This window comes from Pseudopipra pipra, chromosome 1 (assembly GCF_036250125.1).
Source record: "Pseudopipra pipra isolate bDixPip1 chromosome 1, bDixPip1.hap1, whole genome shotgun sequence".
NCBI lineage: Eukaryota > Metazoa > Chordata > Aves > Passeriformes > Pipridae > Pseudopipra > Pseudopipra pipra.
This window is the reverse complement of record NC_087549.1, coordinates 63032544-63051717: the sequence shown is the minus strand read 5'-3', so window position 1 is coordinate 63051717 and position 19174 is coordinate 63032544. Positions and strand designations below refer to the sequence as shown.

At 35.6% G+C, this 19174-nt stretch overlaps 1 protein-coding gene across 2 annotated transcripts in view; it reads left to right on the top strand.

Annotated features, from left to right (window-relative positions):
- The window catches only part of GABBR2 (gamma-aminobutyric acid type B receptor subunit 2), a 477952-nt gene that overhangs the window by 309564 nt on the left and 149214 nt on the right, over window positions 1–19174 (top strand). For both annotated transcript variants that reach the window (XM_064659239.1, XM_064659230.1), the window contains exons 9-12: window positions 1240–1320; window positions 4081–4231; window positions 4725–4857; window positions 15774–15881. In XM_064659239.1, coding sequence (XP_064515309.1) covers window positions 1240–1320; window positions 4081–4231; window positions 4725–4857; window positions 15774–15881 — 473 coding nt within the window. The remainder of the gene's footprint in view (window positions 1–1239; window positions 1321–4080; window positions 4232–4724; window positions 4858–15773; window positions 15882–19174) is intronic.

Here is a 19174-nt window from a genome sequence, read left to right as displayed (position 1 = left end):
AGCCCAATCTACAGTTCTGTGTAGACAATTTTAACAATAAAAATAATAATTTATGTAAGGAAAACTTTTACCTCCTGTGAGCTCTCAGATTAGTATTAGTCAGCCTGCAGATTTTACTAAAATGGAGCTAGGTGCTCCATTCAGCAGAGCTGAAGAGGAAAAAATCACTTTGAGTGAGAAAGGAGAAAAGGTTACTGTGGATCTGTTGGGTAAAATACAGACTTTTCAAATTCGCAATCTAGTTCAAGGTCATCAGCTCCCAAAATCAGTGTCACAAATAGGGTCATAAGCTCAGAATTTAAATGTAAATTGCATGCCCCAATATAGAGGCCTGAAGGGCCTACGTTTCTGTTGAGCTAACTCATCAAAGAAAACTTTATCCAGTGTGCCTGGGGTTTATAAGTATGATCAAAATGTAAAAGTTTTAGTGTAAGAGTGATAATTTAGTAAGTTCTTGCACTTCTAAGCCATTCCAAAAACCCAACAGAAATGGCAGAAATTCGTTCGTGCCAGATGCTATCAGATGTGTGGGAAAAATGCATGTCAGAGTTCCAGCTACAGTGGCCAAGGCAGCAGACAAACAAATTAAATTCCTCTATCTGCATACTCTATTCTGTTAGGTGCAGGAAAGTCATGTATGTAACCATAGTCCCAAAATAGCAGATGAGACTAACTGTAAAATTTTATCTCCAGTGCATGTTGGCTTTAATTATATAACATAGTAAGGTTTGCAGTCAGGGTACTAATGAGTTGCTAATTCCCAGTTAGAGTAAGAGATTTGATTCCTGGCCTATCTGCTAACTAGCCAGTCTACTTCATACTGGCTGGAGCCTGCTGCTATGAATCTCCTGGGAAATACTTCACTAAGCAAGATGTCCTAGTTGTTTAAATGGGAGGGGAATGTGTGATTTAGCCATGCCTGTTCTCCCAGCAAAAATGTCCTGCATAGTGTGAGCCAGTAAGAAACTGTGTGATCTTTAAGCTGGAGATGTCTGTGCCCAATAACAGTTTCCTGATTATGTAAATGAGTTCTTAAAAGTACTTTGCATTTCTTTCAAGAATCAGAAATATTTCTTTTAATGATGTTAGCTGTCTGGCATTCTGATTTAATAATTCATGCCCTATTCTTTCATACTTCTTTTCCTTTTGACGTACTGTCAAAAAAGAAGAAAAAATCAGTTAAATAATTGAGAACATGTGAACTGCCATAAACAATCACTCTTGTTTGTTTCTCTGCAGAGCGAAAGGAAGTAAAGGTGGGAGAATACAATGCTGTAGCTGACACACTGGAAATAAACAACAGTGTCATCAGATTCCAAGGTAGGAGAGAAGATTGAAAAAAGGTATAGGAGTGACATGAATAGATGTATGTAGTTCGTAAGAATGCATGCTCTTAAAGAACTATCTTAGTATTTTTAATAAAAAAGTATGACACTGAAGAAAGAGAAAGGGAACTGAGCTGTGCTTAAAAAATAGGATTCTGAACAGAAAATCGCAATATTTGGAAATTGTATGCTTGGTTTTTATTCCAGTGACAGGGCAAATTCAAATTTATATGTGTACACAAATGTTCTTTGATATTTCAGCAAGCAGATGTGTCTTCTATTTCATCTCCACCAATGAATAATGTTCTTATTTAATCCGCATTTCCCACTCCCCCAGCTCATCTCACCTGAGGGATGTTCTCATGTGCTATATTTGCAGACACAAGAGGGAGGTGGTTGTTTTTCTTTGGGAGGTGTCTTTTAGGTAGTTAGAAAATAGAGTTTTAAAATACAAAGACTAGCTTTACATGGCCCATGTGAAACAGGGCCAGAGAGGGTGTTTAGCCCAGCAACGCTCCCAGGGTCCACAGCACGCATATAGCCTTGTTGCTGTATCTTCTTGCCTTTTTTTATCCCATGCAGTTCCAAAGATAACATGGGAACTTCGTCTGCCCTCACAGCAGTTGGAGTGTGGGCATACCCATGGTTTTCAGAGCATATGGTCATGGCAGTCAGATGTGAGCTGAAAAGAGTTTTAAGGGTGTCTCCAGTTGAATATAGGCATACATACTATTTTTTCAAAGCTAATATTTAAGATTTATTCCTAAGTTCTGCTATGGTGCAGTTCAGTAAGATAAAGTCGACTTTGTCAGTTCTGTGTGGTTTTTCTCTAGGAGTGGTGAGGTGCATGAGTATCAAGCTGCTGTACTCTACTACACCTTCCTCTAGTGTCCCAAAACCCAAGGATGGCATGAGCATGGGTGGAGTTTCACTGCAGTGATCTAATTCATGGCTGCTTTTCCACCTTTCCTTTTGGTATCCTTTGCTTTAAAGGACTTTAAAGAGCACAGCTACATAAACTCACATCTGTCTGGAGAATGAGGCTTTGGAAATGAACTGTCCCAGTTGCCAGAGTCTGGGACCTAGCAGATTATTTTTGCTGCAAGGAGGAACTAATGATGTAGTTGAATACTGAATCAATACCATTAATTTCCAGAGAATGTATGCAGGATGAATCAAGTAACAGGAGACAGGTTTTGTTCATAATTCCTTTCCTTTATAGACAGTATACGATGGGAAAAAAATCTCTATACAGTTTTTTTCAGAACAAGACAGTTTTTGTTCTGACCACATCTGAAGGTGTTCTTATATTTAATAAGTGCAAACCATCAGTATACTCTCTATGGTTCAGATACAGCATTGTGAGGTTTTATTCCTTAGTGTTAGTTATTTTAAGTCAGATGTGTGCTTTATTATCTTTTTGTTTTGTTACTCGTCTAGTTTTGTGAATTGCCATAGACTGTACATGCATGCTCTGTGGAGGGAAAAAGAAAAGAGGAAAATTCTCCACTATCAAAACAGCAAATGATCCCTTCACTGTCACTTTATTGTGATCACCTAAAGGATTTTTTTTTTTAAATCTTTGGCATAAAGACAAAAGGATAGCAAGTTTCCATGGTCTGAATTATTTCAACTTAACTGGTATGGGTAAAGTTATTTTGTTGTATAAATCCTTGAATATTGTTTTAGGTGCAAAGTAAAAGAGTGGACGTAAAAATTAGCCATGGCAGCTGCTAGTCAGTTACTTATAGCTCTGTGATCTGTGGTTCTGCAGAGCTCTGCTTCTGCAACCATGCTGTGAAGTGGAGCTTCTTGGCCCCATGTGGTCACCCTTGCAGCCCCACAGAGGATTGATGAAAAAGGACAGGCTCAGGCAGTGTAGAGCACACAAATACAATTCTGAAGGAAGACAGTGATGCAAAGGGCCTTTTTCCAATTCCCTGCACCAAGGAAAAAGTTAGTAAGCAGGTAAACTGAAGTGTGGGAAGTAGGGGATGCAGAGCTTTATTGCACTTGTTAGACAGTGATTCTCCTCATTAAACCAAGACTTTTAATAGTGGGAGCTGACTGTCAATCAAGCTCATGGTTTTAAACATATCTTTTAAGTTCATATGTTCAAGTCCACATCTGCAGGGATTTGCAAAGTGGATCTGTTCCTATAAAACTTCTGCCAAAAAATATTTTTTCATATTGTTCCATTATTCTGAGGGCACCAACAGTCCTGCCTCCCCTTCTCCCAGGGCTTCCCCCACCTTGCCCTCAGCTCAGGACCCCATTTCATCCCACAGGGCTGTCATTTCCTGTCCTAGTGATGTTACACCAAGAATGGTCTCAACAGGCCGTTTGAATTTGCTCCGGTAATGACAGTATGCACAGAAGAGATCCTTTCTGTTTTCTACTCATTGTTCTGTCACTTGTTTCAGAAAAGCAATAACCTCATGTTAAAATTTACTGTCATAGTATTCATTTTAGTGTTTATCTAAACTTTAAAATTAGACTAGTTATCATGTATGAGTTTCTGCATCAGGGTTTTGTTGTGGTTTTTCTTCCAAAGAGTATATTTACCTGTTCCAGAAATACAAATCTTCATGTCAATCTATGTGACTAACATATGTCTGTCAAAGTCAATGATTTCATCAACTACTGGTGTAGTTCATGGTTGCTAAATGTACTGAATCATATATAAGGCAAAGTTTCTTACAGAAATTCTGCATCTGGTTGAGGTTTTGCCTTTTTTTTCTTCATGTAATTCTAGGAATTGAGCCTCCAAAGGACAAAACAATTATACAAGAGGAGCTGCGCAAAATCTCCCTGCCTCTCTACAGCATCCTTTCTGCCCTCACCATCCTAGGAATGATAATGGCCAGTGCTTTCTTGTTCTTTAACATCAAAAACAGAAATCAAAAGTAAGACACTTGTGTTACTTCTATCACTAATTCTTTCATATTTAAATGCCATGTTTGTAGAACCCGTCACGTATATATATCTATCTACATATAAATATGTAAGGAAAATGTTAAAACTGTGGAAAGATGATATTTTAGAACTGTTTAATTGAAATCACTGTGTAATATATGAAACAGACTGTATTTAAGTTCTTTTATACTGTCTGAAAAATGTAAGTTTTTTAATATATGTTTGACTGTCTTCTAATAGTATTAACCCTTGCTAATTAATTCATCAGTAAAACAGGAGGTCTTTTTAGTAAACATTCAAATACTAAAACAATTCTAGACAATGCTAGACTTTATAAAACACCAAATACTGTGCATGCCTATAGATTTCACAAAGTTCTACAAGGTTTATCTGTTTGCCTGGTTACAAAAAGCTCTTCATTATTGCTCTAATAGCCTAGCAGTAATCTTTTCCTCTTAATGCACTATCACCTTTTGTCCATAGACTAATAAAGATGTCCAGTCCCTACATGAACAACCTTATTATCCTTGGAGGGATGCTTTCTTATGCATCTATTTTTCTTTTTGGTCTTGATGGATCCTTTGTCTCCGAAAAGACATTTGAGACACTTTGCACAGTAAGTAACTCCATATATTCTAGTTGAAGATAGTTTTACAGAAAGCCCTGTGAGAAATGCAAACAGAAAATGTAGGTAGTTGGATGTCTTAGTCCTTTTAATCACTGAATCTCTTTGTTCTTTACTGGGGTATTTTCTGAGACCAAATTCTGAGACCTGCACAAAGCTTTATTATTGTTGTTGACGTTGTTGTTGTTAGTATTAGTATTAGTATTAGTATTGAAAGCTTCATGTGCATTGGTATTTGACCTCAGACTGAAAGGGTAGATGTACTTTCTTGTTTTGAAATCATATATATGAAGATGATTTACTAAAGGTTGTGTTCATAGCATGACAACTGTAGTACCTGTAAAACTACTATGTTGTCTTTATATATTCTATATTATTTTAAACTTCATGACTGCTGTTTGCCTAGATCTTTTTAGTCAATCTTTTTGGCTGAATCTCCAAAGACTTCTACTAGTACTTCTAGGCTACACTATAAACTCACACACGCTTAGATCCATATAGAATACAGTCTAGTTAAATCAAAACGAGCAACTCTGAAACAAAATTAAATATGTCCACCTAGAAACCTAAAATGTCTTAATTACTCACTGTAATGTGCAGCCTAACTTACAGAGGACATTTCAAAGAAGGGAAAAGAGAAAGAACTTCACTGCAAGGATATTCCCTCCAGAAACAATACAAATCAAACATTTTCTTCTCAAAAAATTTGAAGACTGTGCTTAGACCTGTTGCCTAAGAATATTGGACTTACTTCGGAGTTATCTTCACTATGGTTTTGATCCTTCTTCAAGTCTGTAGAAAGTTGCAGTTCACTGCACATTTTTTTTGGGAGTCTGAATTTCTGATGTCATGACTGGAGACAGGATAATTCAAAGCGTGAAAGTTGGATGCATAAAGCTAGTTGATGCGAAGACATCCAAATATGTCAGCTGAAACCCTCCATACTGTCTATTTCACTTTTTCACATTAAAAAAGTGAAATACCATGTGACTTGTTCAGTTATACCATTTCAAAACACTGGAGATTCTTTAGCATATGCCAAGATGGACTAGAAGATACAGTATAGGTGAACGTACAGAATTGTCTGTGGAAAGTCCTACCCTCCTTAGCTGGGCATGGACACAGCTGTATTTTAGACACTCAAACATTAGCAGCAAAAGAAAAGAGAAAGAAAGAATATCCAGTCTTTCTACAGTAAAGCACTAAATCTCTATAGAGCTAGTAGAAACAAGTGCCACAAAGACTTGAAAAGGATGATCCTGTTCACTTCTCCCAAACTAGTATACAACTCTGTGAATACATGGGGGCCATTAGGAAGTGAAAGATGCCATCATCTGTTTTTTATCCAGCAATTATACCATTTTTTGTGAAACAACTTCTAGTGGAGCAGAATCACCATTAGGAAGCCAAGTCTTTTCTCACCCTCCATTGCAGTAGTGGCAAGGGATGCAATATCCATGACCTGATGTCTGCTCAGCCTTGAGGGGCTTGTATTCAGAGCTCCTGAGTTCATTGCCAGGCTGCAGGCCATTGTATGACTGGGCTACAACCCTCCTCTGGAAGCAGCAATGCACTGCTGAATAGAAGGAATGTGGGAACCAGACCTACTGATCAGAATTGAGCTGTTCTAGGGAACAGGCTTCCAACCAGATGTAGCTATATAAAACTAAATTTAAGTCCTTCCTTAAATGTGAAACAGCTCAGTCTTAACTCTGAAAAATGAACCAACATCTAAAATCCCATGCCTCTGAGCTAGAACCTTTCTTCTATCTGATTTTTCTCTAATTCGCCTCTCAAAATGTAATCACTACCCTTATATTCTAAATGCAAAAAAAATTAACTGTGGGCTGTTTTGTTCTGTCATATCTTACATATCTCTTCCTTTTATTCTGATTTGTATCTGTCACACTATGTTAACTCTGTTTGTCTATCTGCTGAAGATGGATAGATCTGGACTGGCACTTGATTAATATAGCCACTTGATTAAATGACCAATAAAAGAAAAGGGTGAGGGAGAATGCTGTGTCCTAAAGCCAACTTTGATTAAGAAGTAACACCACCTGCCTTAAACAGAGTTTTTGGATTTATTTTTTTTTAAATAGTTAAATGCTATATCTGTGAGATTTCTTCCCAATCTTGGCTTTCCACATTTTCAGCATTTCTGATTGTATTTTCCTGTGCACAGCTACCGATATACCTTATGAATCCTAGCTCTGTCAGCAATTAGTTTTTCATCCATAGATGCAACAAACCCTTCTGTAGCTGCCAATCAGGAATTTTTTTTTTCTGACTTCCTGATCATTAAAACAATTCTTATAAAATTTCCTTCTCCAGTTATAATTTTTTAATGGAATAGCTTATGCTTCTCTTAGAAACTTAGATAATAATCATAGATATAGCATAGATAATGATAACCATCTTTACATGGCTATCATTGACTATGGCAATGCATTTTTCTTATATCTAGAAAACTCTGAATTAATGCTGGGAAATTCATAAATATGAAAGACAAACATGCTTTTCTGTTCAATAACTCTTTTCTCTCTCCTCCTCTCCTCAAAACTTCCACAAAGTGATGGGTACAACACATACATTTGGCTCCATGTCATAAACATCCAGATTTCCATATGGGCAATATGCTTAGTGGTTTCATAAGGACTGCTTACAGATACCAGTGCTTATAGGATCAGGCCATTACAAATCTCTCTTCATCATCCATCTCCCTGGAAATGCATGATTTTGATTACCCATTCTAGCCATATGAGAGATTAGTTTAAAATTCCCGTTTTATGTAAAACTGCGGCTTAGTCTTTGAAAGAACTAGCTACAATGGAGAATGACCATAAAAAACCATTGAGTCAAATCATGGGTGTAATAAATACATCTCAGGCACAGAGAAGAGCCATGTCAATGAAGGGAGATATTTTTTTTGGTAGAGAAGTAAAAATTTTCATTCAGCTTTCATAAGCACATGCAAAACTATAAAGCTGTCATTAGTGTTATCCCCTCTCTGTCATTAGTGTTATCCCCTCTCTAAGCCAAGTAATCACCCTCTTTGTCTTCTGTATTTCGAAAGTGGTTAGATTTCACCAGGGTAGCAGTATATACACAAGAGCAAGTGTACCTAATTAGATACGTTATATACAGTCTCTGTTTAAGTTTCTGACAATTTTTGACAACAGCTATAGGAAGTCCTTTAAGCTACTCTGTTTACTAATGTGTCCATGCCCATGGAGGGGGAATTGGACCTAAGTGATCTTTAAGATATCTTACAACCCAGGCCATTCTGATTCTATGATTCTATACTCACAAATGCAAGAAAAAATGTTTTCCAAATTGTACGTATTACTTTCAACTCTATTGGGTGTGTTTCCTTTGTAGTACAGTGTTCATACCACTGTTTGGAGGGTGAAATGCTTTGTAATGTCTGTTTTATACTTTTCTAAAATCTAAATCTACGTATGCCATATGCTTACTGCTGTAATATTCCAAGGACACTGAAATATGATCCAAAATTAAACCATTAACACCTGGAAGTTTCAAAGGATTTATTTGATAAACTGTAGTACCATTTTCCATTCTATAAGGCACTTGTTGTGGGAGGATATGGTGTATAAGTCATTTTGCTGAAACAGAAACAAGTGTAAATGTATTTGAGAGTCAGCAAGCACTTCAAACATATGGTCAAATAATTTGCTGAATAGGGGTATTATATTTGTCTTTGAAATTATATAATGTTAACTCTGTGATAGAGTGGGTAATTTGTTCCCAAACACACTTGTTTTTATCTTGGTATGCCCATTTTTTATGGAAAAGTAATCAAATATATGCATAATAATTGTTTGTACTTGCAGTAAGAATTCATAATAGCAAACGTAGCATTGTTTAGTTTCATGTCAGAGATTAGGTATCATATTTTAAAACTCCAGTTACATGGAATTGAAATGATCCAGAACAGTGAGTTCTGAGAAAGTGGTCAGTGTATTATTGAATCATTAGATCGTGTCTTACTTAATGGCAACTTTATTGGTCGTACAGAACAAGGAAAAGCAATACAATATTTCATTAAATGCATGTATGCTAAAGTACAAAGTGCTTCAGATATGAGAGAGAGAGAGAGAATGAGAATGTTTTGTCTTTGTTTTTAATCTCAGAATTACCATGATATCATAGCAAAAAAAAAGTTAGAAGTAAGGGTGTGAAACGAGATGTGATGCCAACTGGAAAAATGCAAGCAAGTGGAAATATAATTGGAAGCATTCATTATATGGAAGAGAGAGACTCAAAATTAGCAATGCCAGTGACATATCCTATGAATAGAGTTTAAGCTGACATACTAAATGTAGATACTTAAAATAGAGAGAATATTAGATATGATCATAACATTTAGACTTCTGCAATACATTCCACTGAGAGTTTTATGGTTTACATTTAAGATAAGTAATGTCTTTGCAAGTTGGAACTGCTATGGGATGAAAGACTACTATGGTCCCGAGGAGGACCATAGTCTTCTCTGTTATGCATTTTTCTCAAATAGGTACTTCTAATTATTAGGTTGGGGCTGAAGATTGAGTGCTCCACATTGGAGTAAAATGCCCATAATCTCCGCAAAGAAAGGTCTGCTGCATTAGGTAGACTGAACATCTCTGCTTCTCCTCAGTCTTGGTAGTTCTGATGTGTAGCATCACTATCTCCTAGAGAGTGTGCTGCACTGGGTGATGGCAGTGATAGAAAAGGGGCAAATGATATGTTTAGAATAATTCAGTATAGGACTCATACTCTTCTAGGAGTACTTTGTACATAAGGAAGAAACCAAACAGTGGGGTGAGATGGGATAGAGAGAGAGAAAGAGAGTATAAAGATACCACTTTGTCAGACCACTGAAAGATCCAGCTGCCTACTGCAGTGTGTCTGTGCTAGTATCCAGAATTTGTGTTTTTTCAGTCAAACATTTTGAGAACGTGTGCATTCTTGGCAACAGTAGATGTTATAGACCTTATCTTCTCAAAGGTGTACTTTAAGATGTGACCTTTAAACGTATCTAGATATTCAGAAGCCCTTTCTAGTTTTCAACTAGTATTATTCTTAGTTATGGGTCACTAACACTTTTGACTCTGTACCATGTAACAATGTGAAAGGCAGGTTTTGTTCTTTTTTACTGATTTTTCATAGTGTTATGTCTGCCATGCTGAGAGAACAGCTAGGCAAGGTGGAACTCCATGGTCCACATTGCATCTTTTCTTGGGAAACCCTGAACCTGTGCAAGGTGAGGATTGCAGGGTGGTTTAACAGTGGAGAGACATCCTAGAAAAGACATCAGACACTGAGAGACTGCAGTGAGGAGCAGGCAGGAAAAGACAGTTTTGAGATGTTATGAAACAGATTCCTAGGAATGGGAGCAGGCTGCAGGGTGAGGGGCATGGTGGGCAACTTGCTAAAACTATGAAAGATGGCTGAGAGCAGTTCTGGAAGAAGGGACTTGCCTCTAATGGTTAAACGGGGAGAGGGAGAAGACGTACGAACCTTCTGCCTAATTATTTATTTCTGCTTTGTCTTCACTTGTCACTTTGAGTTTTCTCTGTTTAATCATTTTTGAGGCAACTGACTGAAAGTAAAACATCTGGGCAGTGCCACCTTGAAGCCGTGGTTTTCTCATTATACTATGGGCAAGAGCCCCTGGGACTAGATACTGTGCTACCAAATAGCGTCTGGCTTTGATATTTGGACAGTAGTTGAAGATGTGCTCCTTATTCATGTTCTTTATGCTCTTTAGACATTTTTCAAAACTCAGGTTTTGGGGTGGGGTTTTTTTCCCATCTTTAGACCTCATACTTGCCTAATTCTTTTCCACAAATTGTTTAGTTTTGGACAGGAATTAAAGAAAACCCAAACAGACAGATACTCAAATTTTACTGAACTGCAAGAGGATTTAGACATCTAATCTATTTCTTTGTCTCCAGAAACCATAGCCTTTGTTTATTTTTTTTTCATCTGGCCTTTTTAATTTTGTGTGTATTCTTCAGTTTATTTCCTACTTAATTGTTTAGCTGTTAATTTTAATCCCTTTTTTGTATAATCACTTCCATAATTGTCCTCACTGTCCTTCAGCCTGAGACTGATCTCACTCCTATTTAATTCAAAGGCAATTCTCATTGCCTTTGAAAAACTCATGTTACTGAGTTTAACATAAGCCTGCTCAGCTTCTATTTTAGTAAATGACATTTTCTTGGGGCTTAAAAAAAAGGATTCAAACAAAAGTTATGAGGCTGAATAGATCCTAGAAACAAAATTATGTTGTGTGATGAAGTAAATATACCACAACCTTGCCAGAGATTTATTAAGGTAATATTTTTAGAGTGTTTTACCTCTTCTACAGTAGGACAGCAGACAGATTTTAGAAGCTCCTTATAGAAAAAGGAGAAAGTGTAACATCTTTTACTCTGCCCACAGATTAACTCTGAGAAATGATCTAAAGTGTATTAAGAAATCACCACAGGAGATCACACAGCGTGTGATGAGCCACTGTACTTAATTTATGTGAAAACAGCAGGATTCAATTCTATAACATTATTGCCACTTACGTTTTGCAGGAATCTGTGCTGGTGCCACACAAATTCTAAAAATGTGTTAAGAGTCATAAAAACTTGTCAAAAATGTTTGATATAAATGAGAAAAGTATAATTCAAAGGGATGAACTCATTCTTTGTGGTCTGCTTGTGCAGACCTGTGCAAGGAATTTTACCATGGTTAATAGAAGCAGGATCACGACCCAGTGAAAACTTGTTGAGATGACACATTTTTGTTCATAATAATTGTCCTTTACGTCTCTGGTTTGCCAAGAAAAATAGAAGGTACTTAATTTTCAACTCATGAGTAGTCCGTAAGAATCAACAGAATTGTCCTCTTAAACATAATTGTGCTCCCCAGGGCTAAACCAACAGCATGATTTATTCTCACATTTGTCCCTTTTAAGTGCCTAAGTCTAGTACGAGATGCCTCTAAGATGCTCAGCAGTAATATTCAGCTGCAGCCTAACCCTGTGGGCACTGCAGCTTCCACCCAGTGCGTGTGTAGAAGTGGCTAATTATTGATATTCCCTAAATTAATCAGTCTGAGTCTCGTATATTAAGCTGGAGAGTGTCTGGAGTATCAAGTCCTACAAAAGAAAGATGTGCAAGTTTTTATTAAAAAGCAAAGCAAAACAAACCAAAACAAAAACCAAAACCAAAACAAATCCAAAACAAACAACCCCCCCCCCCCAAAAAAACCACAACCAACCAACCAAAACCAAACCCCCAAAACCAACAAACCAACCAAAAAGCCAAAAAAACCCTAATCAAAAAAAAAAAAAAAAAAAAACCAAAAAACACACAATAAAATTAACATTTTGAGATGGTAAAAAATATATTTCAAGAATTTTAAATCTAAGTGATTCCACTACAGAAACATAATTTAAATATTTTACCAGCTGAAGAAGGAGTTCTTAAAGAATCAAGTTGTTTCACTATTCCATTAAAAAAAATTACCCAGAGAGGTCTGTTTCTCTATGGAGACACTTTCAGTGTTTGGTGATTGTCAACAGTGTTGTTCATCAGATAAATGATTTCTAGTTTTTTTAGTTATCACAAGCAACGCACCTGTAAGAGCTTCTACTTATAAAAAGCACAAATTCCTACATGATACTTTCAAAAACAGACCCTAAACCAAAATAGTGTAGTAAGTATAAAGGAAAGAGAACTAGGAGACTGCATTTTACTATCTGTATAAGTATACTTGATTGTTGTATACCAAAGAATATAATTTCCTTTGACACTTCTACATTGTGTTTGAATAATACAGAAAAAAATATTAGTAGGAAATATTCAGTTAGTCAGTATATCCGAAAATTAATTGAAGGCATGAAGAATTTTGTTATGACCTAACCATTTAATTAAAAAAAAAAAAAAAGAATGTTTTTAAGTTTTGTGTCTAGTTTGGAATACATATTTGAATGCACGTTCTTGTCTACTAAGAGACCTCTTTCCTGCTCATTTGGTGGGTACTGGGTGAAGGGCGATCTTCTCCAGCTTTTTCTGTCGAAATACGTCATTATAAACTTCCAACATGAGAGAATTACTGATCAATTCTATAACATAATGGTCATCCTCTATGATTATTGGTGTTATTTTTATCATGTTCTTTCAAATGAGTGGGATTTGGAGGTATAATACATTTAATAATATAAATGAGCAGATATATGAATTTCAGAGGCTTCTGCTGTTTTCTAAATTTTTCATTTTGCCAGCTGCATTAATGAATTATAACAGACAAATTCGAGGTAATTTTCTTCAAAGTTAAAAATTTATTTTCATATGAAACTTACCATCTCCTTCTTAGCAACAGTGATCTCATTTTGACAAAATCTCCTGGTATGTTTCAGCTAGAATGTTTCCAATACAGACAGTGGTTATGTTATTCTAATATGCACAATCCAGATCAGGAATATATAAAACTTTTTGAATTAAATATTCTAGAAATAACATTTTTTTGAATATTGGGTTAGAAACATATTATGAGCATAATTGAATTTATTACTATTCCCAAGAGACAATTACTGTCTCAGTGAGAACAAATCAGACTCTTATTAGAGACACGAAAATACCATGTATTTGTTTGCCAAATATATCACTAAACTGTACAGAAAAGAGCTGAATACTTATTAATAGCAGCAAAAAGATTGAATGCTAAGTATGGTTATTGGTGTCAAGTCAAAAAAAAATATAACTGGCTAAGATGAACATGTTGATATGAAATGAATTTGTTAAATCACTCAGAGTGATTTAACAGTGGTTTTACTGAAGCATAATGTATGATAGTGGATAATGAGCAAAGACTTGAGAAGTATTTCAGTTAAAAATAATACTTTGCTGACCTAAATATCTATTACTTTTTTTCTTTTTTTTTTTTTTTTTTTTTTTGGTTAGGGGTTTCTTTTTCAATATCACATTCAAGAATGTCACAAAGTGGGGTTTAAATCTAATCGCAGTTGGTTTATCAGTTTTATTAACAACAAGATTAACCAGCAATCGGTGAACTCTACATTCAGGGTCAGTATGAGCAATGCTAAAGATAAACCACAACATTAGATGCCACTATGATGTTAATATATATCTAAACAGTCTTCTATACATAATCCCAACCATTATGGATCAAATGTGTCTTATTTACTTATTTATTTGTTTGCTTGTTTCTTTCTTTCCTGCTTTGATGCCCAATCACTAATACTTACGAAAACTCAGAATTTCTTTTCCACAGAAAATTTTGGGAGAAAAAAACCCACGTTTTGAATACTAAAATGGAAATTCTGAAAAAATTTGGAAAAGCAAAAACTAGATAGCATATATTTAGAAATGAAGCACTTAGATTATTACTCATATTTATCTTAGATGCCAAGCTTTTCATCTTACTAGAACACCTGGTTTCTCATCAATATGCATATCCTGAAGTTACAAGTTAAAAATCCCAAACTCTCCAGATGTTAGATGTGAAACTAGCCTGGTTTCCAATGAAAAACATTCCCTTTAGGTCATCTAAAGGTTATTTTCCAAATACTTTCTCAGAATGTGCTGGTTTCTCTAAATCAGATTAGTTTTACGTCACAAAACACCACTGGCCAAGGATGCATGATCAATACGGCCAAAAGAAGTCTGGCTTTCCCCTTTTATAGCTTTCCCTTCCCTTTCTTTAGTCATTGTCTCTCCCTCATTTTTTTCATCTGCAAGGGTCTTCTTTCTTTGTTTTTGTGCAGTCTCCCTTTTTGGCAACTGGTTCACGTGTAGTCTCTAAAAAGAGGATGAGATTGTTCCTCCTCCTTGTGATTTCTCAGCTATTGGCTTCCAGCTCCATGCTGTACCTCTTGCATGGTCTTCCACCTGCTATGCTCTGTAGTGTCTGACGAATCTCTGGGGAGGAAGATGGCCTGTTGAGGGCAGAAAAGCTTTCAAACAACCAAACCTATAGGTAATGAAAAGAGAAACTTCCAAGGAATTAGAGAGGATTGTGCAGAACTTACTACAACTCTGAAAGTCACTGTCCTAGCTCAAAGCAAGTCTGAAAGCGAGGGCCTATGTACAAGAGGCTATGGGCAGTTGGGAAATTGCAGAAAAAAGCTTTTGTAACTTGTGTTCTCTCCTTCTTGATCAATTTGAAGCTTTTCTATTAAAAAAAAAAAAAAGCACCTTATTCTCCTTTTTACATAAATACATCAGTTCTATTTTATTTTTTAAATTTTCTGTTTTTCTCTGTGAAGCTCACTATGAGGAAAATGTCTAGATAGGTCTATGTCATAGCTGTGGCCAGCTCAGGGTCCTATTGCTTCATCACTCTGTGCAAGCTCACCATCTCCAGGGCCTGCCTACCAAGACTATGTTCCTGTTTTCTTATCTTTCCAGAATGCTCAGGGTTTTCACTGAGTGATGCATATCTCATATAGTACAATTTTATCTTATTTAGTATGAATAACATCTCTATTTCTCTGTTCATTTCTGATCAAAATGTTACTGTTAATGTTAGCTCACTGAGTACTGTTTATAGTCTGTCTCGAGTTCCTCCATTAGTTCTTTCCTCTATCTGCACAGAACACAACAAAAGTGAACAAAAATGCAGAATATTGTAAGAGATTTGTGATTTTATATATGAAAGAGAGGGTTAATTCAGCATCCAGATTTGTTTCGGTTGGAGAGAGGATGGAGGGAGAAGTTAAAAAAGCAAGTAAGCAATGAGAAATTCTGAAATGTTAAAATTTTTGTCAAGTTCTTTGAATATTTTTTTCTCGAGGCCTTGAGAAACAAGTTGGCTTAAATTGTGATATCCACATTGTGCATTGAAAATTAAATGACTTTCCCTTTATTTATGTATATATATTTTAGGTCCGAACATGGATTCTTACAGTGGGATACACAACTGCATTTGGAGCAATGTTTGCAAAAACATGGAGAGTTCATGCAATTTTCAAAAATGTAAAAATGAAGAAAAAGGTGAGAAGAAACAAACTCTTTTCTTATTGCTTTTTAAATATAATTTTCTAATTGTTTTGCTGCCTTTCCTAATTGACCACAGCTGTGCTGACTCTGTTCATGTGTCCTGTTCAAAAATCCTGAATGGTTTAATACTGGGGCTTTCTTGATCTCCTTTTTAGTCTCTGAGAGTTGGAGTCAAGCATCCTCTCTTCAGTCTTTATAACGAGAGGTGGGCAGTGGAGATGGTTATAAAATGTCGAAGTGAATTCGAATCCCTACTCTCACTTAGTATGTTGTTTCAGCATCCAGAGGGCTCCTTCTGGTAGATTCACAGCTGTTATGAAATGTTTTCTTATTACGTTTGGTTTAGATACAGATGTTACACCCAGATTTCTCATGAATTAGTAGGAGAAGGCAAGAGAAAATGTTGTTTAAACAGCTTTCTATTTCTAATTTTGATTGAAATTCCACAGGTTTACTCTAAGACTGATCAGAACTGAACTACAACTGTCTCTGTCATTTTTGGTACAGCATATTTTCTGTAAACAACTAGGCTCAGCTCAGGAGTAGTACAGCACTTCATGTATGTATTGTTCATTTGATATTTTTCTCCGTGGAGCTTCTTTTCACACATGAAGTACTTTTAATCAAATGGTTTTATTTAAAAATTGGAAAAATGGTGAATAGAAATTATTTTGACAGAAAAAGCATTAAGAGAAATGCACATGAAACAGAGAAACAAAATCAGTATTATTATAGAGTAGTGCCAAATGCAGTTCCTATGTGCATCTGAATATATTTATTCTAATAAGCGATAAAGAGTCACATCCAAAATAAGTAGAACAATATTCCAAAACCTCATCAGATTTCTCTTTTTATTTCCCTCTATGTGTGGTCAGAGATCTCTATTATTAATTTTTTTTGTCAGTACTGTGTTATTTTTTCCACAGTTACAATGTGTAGGGAGTCTGTTACAATGGGATACATCATTCCCTTAAAAGGTTTGGACTTCAGATAGACACAGAGAGTTAATTCAGTTTCTAAGAGGATTTATGTCTGAGGTTATTAAGGAATTGCATCTGGAACTGGATCTAGCACTCTGGCACTCTAACAACACAACCACCTAGTACTTCCCCCTACTATTCTGTCCTGTCAGGTTTGCTTAAATGTTTGTTAATTAAATCCCAAATATCATTCATTGTAAAAAATAATGAAGAGTAAATACAAAATATGCTAAAAAACCCTAAAATTATAAAAAATTTCTGCACCAGAAACAGGATAGTCTGGATGGAGGGAATTGGAAACCACCCTTTCTTCACCTGTGCAAAGAGCCCACTGTAATATATCAGTTTATGCTACCAGAGTCTTCTATATATATTTGTCAAGGATCTTACACTTTCTATATTAAACTTCTTTAATGAAAGATGAGCCAGTATTTTACCTTTCTGAAAAATTAAATTTTATATTGCAAATATGTTTTCAGCTATGTTGGTACAAGTTTTTGTAAATCAGTGAATTTACAGAAGATATTCTCAGTCTAACACATAAAAGCATTTACTTAATAACCTTATTATCCTCAGAACTTTATCATCTTCACAACACATACATTTCAAATAGGAATTAACAGGTACTACAATGAACTCTTATTAAACAATTACTTTTTTTTTTCCAATTCTACAATGCCCCTGTTCTTCAACAAATTGCAAATTGCAATTGTTTATGCATGGCTGGATGTTAAAAATTATTTAAGATCAGTTAAAAAGACACCAACCAGTATAAGGGAGATAAACTTTCAGATATCTGGATGCCGACTAATGAGCTATTTTGCTCTGAGTGATACTGGAAATTCAAGGCTATTAGGGTGCCCTATTCAATATTCTGGAATTAAGTAAATAATGCATTTTGTTCTGTAAACTTGAAAGAGTGTTTTATTTGGCTATCCCACTCCAAAACACAAACATGAATCATAGAAGACAACAGTTTTCTTAATGTAAAACAAATTAACTATCCAGGATAAATATTTACTAGTCATACATTTTCTGTCTTTGATTTGCCAGGATAGATAAAACTGGTTTTAAGACTTGATTGAAAAATGTGGCACTCTTTACTTATGTCTTACAAGAATGCCATTTCCATTTTCTGCAGATATTATTTACAGATATTTTCTATCTTTGGGTGCACAGACATTAGAAATTTTCACAAACAATATCTATACTGACAAATAAACAAAAGTAGTGCTGCATGAAAAAGCACATTAATGTTTTTTGAATTAGCTGTCTCAGATAGAGCAGACTGGTGTTACAATCAGAGGAGTACAAAGTTCCAAAATTATTTAAGTACTGTTGATCCTATTAATTTGTAATCGCTTCAGTTACTACTCGTATGTAAGTGTGACAGTAAAATCCATATAACATTTAGGCCTACCACTTTTGCCTGTCATCCTCAATATTTTCATGAGGAAAATTTTTCCCAACAGTGAAATTTCTTCACAACGTGGAAGAATCTCTCTTCAGCTTTTGAAAATATTGGTTAATTGATTTCATTAAAGTGAGCATTAAGTAAGGGAGAGAAGAATATGGTGAATAAATCTATCTTCATCAGATAGGGCAAGCTTGCTTCCATACATTTATTGGACACTTATCTTAAGTGTACAGCGTGGCTTTGTGAAGAGATGAGTGGATTTCTGTCTCATTGTGAGAAAGTGTACAGATTTTTAAATAATAAAAATACACTATGGCTCCATTTTAGTGCAGTGGAGAGTGGAACTAAAGTATTTAGAGTGTCTTGAATTAGTCAAAGATTCTCATTAACTGTTGTTTATAAAGCTTTCAAAAATCTCTTTTATTTTCACCCATTTATACATCCACTCCTCTATTATTGGAAAATAATAAACAAAAAAATTAACAATACACTCCTTCTGCTATCAGACTACTAATGAACAAATTTTGCAAAATTCCCAGAGCTTGGTTACCATCTTTGATCTTCCTAGGGCTCAAAGGAAGCAAATTAAAAATGCATTAATTTTAGCTGGAACAGAAACAGAGGGGTGCAAGGGAATCGATTTTGTCAAATGGAAATTACGAAGTCAGTAGGGGGAAATACATTACTTTTCAGTTTTGAAAAGATTAGTAGAGGTAATGGAAAGTAGAATAGAATTAGTATTAAAAATAACTGTGCAATTCTGGTTTTGATATGTCTCCTTTTTGTTGGTTTGGGCAGCAGAATGTCTTCTGCTCAGTGAGAGGTGGGAACTACTTTTATGTTTCCCTTGGCAGTGGGAGGGCTGGCAGCAGATGAGAGGAGAGAGAGGA